The sequence below is a fragment of the Haplochromis burtoni genome, unplaced genomic scaffold, assembly GCF_018398535.1.
Source record: "Haplochromis burtoni strain Fernald_Lab_line unplaced genomic scaffold, NCSU_Asbu1 Contig_524, whole genome shotgun sequence".
Classification (NCBI taxonomy): Eukaryota; Metazoa; Chordata; class Actinopteri; order Cichliformes; family Cichlidae; genus Haplochromis; species Haplochromis burtoni.
The window spans coordinates 85,710-90,622 of record NW_024582885.1 but is presented as its reverse complement, the minus strand read 5'-3'; the positions used below and the strand labels follow the sequence as shown (position 1 = coordinate 90,622).

The 4,913-nt window shown below is 35.9% G+C and overlaps 3 protein-coding genes across 3 annotated transcripts in view; all 3 read right to left on the bottom strand.

Annotated features, from left to right (window-relative positions):
* Nucleotides 1-248: 248 nt before the first annotated feature.
* On the bottom strand, nt 249-1,068 carry LOC102313848 (olfactory receptor 5K4-like). The gene is made up of 2 exons (XM_005947317.1): nt 1,042-1,068; nt 249-833 (listed from the first exon to the last, which is right to left on the bottom strand). The coding sequence occupies exons 1-2, from the start codon at nt 1,066-1,068 to the stop codon at nt 249-251; spliced, it is 612 nt and encodes a 203-aa protein (XP_005947379.1).
* Nucleotides 1,069-1,994: 926 nt separating this feature from the next.
* On the bottom strand, nt 1,995-2,975 carry LOC102314142 (olfactory receptor 1-like). The gene has a single exon (XM_014329224.1). The coding sequence runs from the start codon at nt 2,973-2,975 to the stop codon at nt 1,995-1,997; it is 981 nt and encodes a 326-aa protein (XP_014184710.1).
* Nucleotides 2,976-4,706: 1,731 nt separating this feature from the next.
* Nucleotides 4,707-4,913, bottom strand: part of LOC121812310 (olfactory receptor 1500-like) — a 13,596-nt gene continuing 13,389 nt past the window's right edge. The window contains exon 4 of the mRNA XM_042214154.1: nt 4,707-4,908. Coding sequence (XP_042070088.1) covers nt 4,707-4,908 — 202 coding nt within the window. The remainder of the gene's footprint in view (nt 4,909-4,913) is intronic.

The following is a 4,913-nucleotide window of genomic DNA, read 5'->3' as shown; positions in this document are numbered from 1 at the left end:
CATGTGCTGTACCAATGTACCTGCACATGTGATGTGACAATAAAAGTGATTTGATTTGATTTGATTTAAAATATACTATTATTTTATATGATATTCAACATTTTATGTAAACATGATATACAGTAATGAACACATAACACATTATTATTATTTCTAAATATTATAGCACATATAGTGAGCAGGTCAATAGTTGTTGTTTATTTGCTAAAAGAAAGTCTACTGTAATAGTCTAAGTAGAGGCATATGATTCACCATTTTGTGACTGTATTGCTAACATTATTTCTTTTACAAAGCTGTTTTATTGCATTTTTCACTTCTTCTGTCTTTAAAGCATATACAATAGGATTGAGCAAAGGTGGTATGGTGTGTGTCAATGTGTAATTTATCATTCTAGCATTAGGATCAATGTAGAAGGCCATTGCAACTATGTTAGTGATTCCAACTGCCAAGAAGAACATGACCACAAGGATCAGGTGAGAAGTACAAGTTTCTAACGCTCTGACTCGTTCCTCTCTTGAAGTAGTCCTCCTCGGTGCTATGAAAATACAGATATATGTGACTACTATGAATGCTAGGGGAATGATGAGAATTATAATGACTAGGGAAAATGCTAACTTGAAATTTAAAGATGTATCATTACAAGCTAGATGATAAATTGGTCCATGATCACAATAAAAGCTGTTTATTACTAAAGATCTACAGAATGAAAGACGATTAACAAGCCCAACCATGGTTGCAATTACACTCACCAAAAAAATCCATACAAACAGCAGAATAGCAGCAATTGATGTTTCAGTAACAATACTATGATACCTTAAAGGGAGACAAATTGACTTTTATTATATCAAGATAGCACAAGAGTGTGATGATCAAAATGGTGACCACTTCCGGGACAAAAACAACTGTATTATGATGCTAAAACAACTTCTACTCTATTCAAGAATCTGCACAGACAGCAACTTAATGCAAAGCTAGCTAAGAAATCAGAATGTTGACCCCAGCACATCATTCAGTCCAACACCGTCAACAGGTAACAAAGACAGTGATGAGCAGCTCGGGTTGTAGCATTCTACCCTTTATTTCTCAATTTCTCCTTAAAGAGGAGAGGTTAGAAGCCATGGCACAGGGAAGAGAGGCCACAAGTGCTACTTATGCAAAATAATTTATCGCACAGTTTTTTTTCATCATATGCACAGTACAGCCCTGTGTATGCTGCTCTAACACTGTCCACAAACGTAACAGGGCTGGCTGCTTTAAACTTAATTTGTGATTCAAAATCAACCAAGAAGTAGAAATAGATAAAGGAATATTTTGGATTGGCATAATTACATAATTATACATCAATATATGGGCATCTTTATATTAATATAACTAGATATATTATCTATAGATAGTGTATATATATATGTGCATATACAAGAACAAATACATTTGATGAAATATGATAAGCACTTGCTTCCTCTTACTTCTTTTCAAATAGGAAATGGTTCATATTTTCTTAGTGGGATTTATTGCCTGAGGTCTGAATGATAAGTTTTGTTCATTGTGTTTATATGATGGCTTTCTTTCAGATTTTACATATGTCATATAGAAGAACCCATAGTCACATATTCATATGTTTAGGGACATTATTGCTAAATAAATTATTTTTTTACTTCCTGATCGAATAAAGGTGAATACACAGTTCCAACCATCCTCCTGGTTTTTATATTTAAATATATAACTTGAAAAAAAAACAGGTACATAAATTCAACTTTCATTCATTCATTGCTTTTTTAAAACTTTTTTCAAGGGTTGTGGGTGTTAAAATTATTTTCCATACAATATACAGTATTCAAAACATTTTATGTAAACATGATATACAGTGAAGAACATAACATAATACACTATTTCTAAATGTAATATTATAGCACAAATAGCTAGAACTTGTTTTTGTTTTTTTTTAAGTATAGTGTAATAGTCCCAAATGGGTCAATATAATAGAAACATTTGGTTCACCATTTTGTGACTGGACTGCTAATATTATTTATTTTCCAAAGCTTCTTGACTGCACTCATTACTTCTTCTGTCTTCAAAGCATATACAATAGGATTGATCAAAGCTGGTATGGTGTGTGTCAAAGTTGAGTTTATAATTCTGGCATTAGGATGAATGTAGGAGGTCCATACAGCAATGTTTGTACCTACAAATGGTAGGAACAAAATAGCAACAAGGATCAGATGAGAAGTACAAGTTTTCAGTGCTTTAAGTCGTTCCTCTCCTGATGCAATTTTGCTCAGCGCTATGGAAATGCAAACATAAGTGCAGGCTATGAATATTAGCGGAATAAAGACTCCTATACTTACAACAACATTTGCCATAATGATATTTAAAGATGGATCATTACATGCCAGACGATATATTGGTCCATGATCACAGAAAAAGCTTTTCACTACAACAGAGTCACAGAAGGAAAGACGATTAACAAGCCCAACAACTAATGTTGTTAGACTCAACATAACAAGCCATATAAACAGCAACATTGATGTAATAGATGTTTTAGTCACAATGCTATGATACCTTAAAGGGAAACAAATGGCTATAAGTCTGTCATATGCCATAGTGACAAGCGTCCATGACTGCACACCTCCAAAAAAAAAAACAAAGAACATATAACTTAAACACGCCTCATAAACAATGTATCTCCTGTCAAAAAGAAATGTGTCTAATAGTTTTGGGATGAGAGTTGTGCTCCCACACAAATCTGCCAAAGCCATGTTGAACACAATCATGTATTTAGGAGTATGAAGAGTCTTCACCAGCCAAATAAGTGAGAGAAGAAAGCCATTCCCCAAAACAGTCATGATGTAGACAAAACACAGGAAAACATAGAAATACTTAACATGAGGGATGTTGGAAAATCCACTGAGATAAAATATTGCAGGGCGAACAAATGTGGAATTAGACTTAGTAGTGGCTTTTTCTTCTGAGTCCATTACAAATAGGTTTCCTTAGTCATAAAAATCACAGATAAAAGCATATAACACAAAGTGAAGCATCTGATCCAAAGTTGCTGTAATAAAATTTTGCCCAAACTACATAAGCAGTGCACTACAGTGAGGCATCTCATGACCAACCTGGTATTTGTATTTTACCTCTAAGACTGTGATGCAGCAGAAGCAAGTAACTTTGTCACATGGCCATCTTATTTTCTACTCACTGGGTGGCAAAAAAAAAAAAAAAAGTAAAATTCCAGCAGCTCAGGTTTCAGTGTAATATAATAAAATTATATAAATTTAACATCACATAAAAATACTTAGCTTTTCAGGAGGTAACATTGGGAAGATTATTTTAGATCAGCATGCTAAATTAAAATACTGATGCTTTAGCTTTAAATCACATTAAATCGTAAATTTAACATCTGTACTAACAGATTTTTCATGTTATTTTGCATTAAATATGTTAATGCGCTCTCTTTAATTTTTGCATTTATACTGATATTTCATGCATCCAAGGAATAGCGCCAAGAAACTAGAATCTAAGTCATGAAAAAGGAAGGCAAGGTAAGGCATACTTGAAGATGTTCAAGTTAAACAGGTTAAAACCTTCATCTTTCATTTAGTAGTCTGTTTTCTTTACATAATAAATTCAATTACCATTGTTCTTTGAAAAATATAGTTAATTAATATGCATATTTTATACCTGGCTCTATAGTTTCAATCAAAGCTTTGACACAGTTTTCATTGAAAAAAAAATGTAATCAATCGCAAAATAAAATGTGTCGCTATGAATCTAACTGTAAGAAACATCCTTAGCAACATAAGCGTATGTGCCCCAGTAAAAGTAGACTAGTGCCAACAAATTCATTTAAATTATTTGTTAGGATCCCTGGGTTTTTAGACCCAGGGTTTTGTATTTACAGTTCTTTTGGGTTTTGTGATTCCTTGTTTATTGAGAATCTCTTATGCTGTTTGACTCTTCTCGTGTATAAATAATATACTATAGTTTCCTTTATAATTTATTTTATCCTTTGCAGTCTCTGTTTATATTCTGCTTCTTCTTTCCTGTTTTATTGTGAAAGTCTTTTGTCTTGTGTGTCTTGTGTAGAGTTTACTTCCCTTGTCTTGTTATTCCTCAATATTCCCGATTTGCTTCGGGTGTGTTTCCTATGTGTCTCCAGTGCTTTGAGTCATTCCCTTCCCGACGCAATTCTGCTCAGTGCTATGGAAATGCAAACATAAGTAAACGCTATTAATATTAAAGGAATACAGATTAAACTAACTAAGGGAACATATGCCATTATGCTTTTTAAAGATGTATCATTGCATGCCAGATAAAACACAGGTCCATGATCACAGAAAAAGCTTTTCTGTCACGTCCGTTGTGGCAGACGTGTGGAGTTAGTAGAAAGGACCCAAAATGCAGCAGCTCTGATGCAGGTGAGCATTTATTAACAGGAGTGGATACAAACAGCAATGGCGGGGGAACATGAAACTGGAACCTAAACTGGGCAGAGCTAAAGAAAAACAAGAGCACTAGAAGGCCATAAAACAAAACACGAGTCCAAAACCAAAAGAAGACAAAAAAAGAAACACACCGTGCGGACAGCAACGGCGGCGGCGGCGACGGCACTGTTCCGGAGGCTGGCCGTGCGGAAGGCAACTGCGGCGACTCAGGCGAAGGGGGTCTGGGGGCCGCCCACGACCAGTAGCCTGGAAGGTGGCCGATTAACCGCAGACCCAGACGAGGCAGGACCAGACGACGCTGAAGGCAAAGACACGGAGGCAGGACCAGGCGACGCTGAAGGCGAAGACACGGAGGCAGGACCAGGTGACGCTGAAGCTGGACCAGGCGAAGTCGAAGCTAAAGCTGGGCCAGGCGAAGGCATGGACGAAGCCGCTGCTGCAGGCGAGGCTGAAAGCACTGAGGCTAGA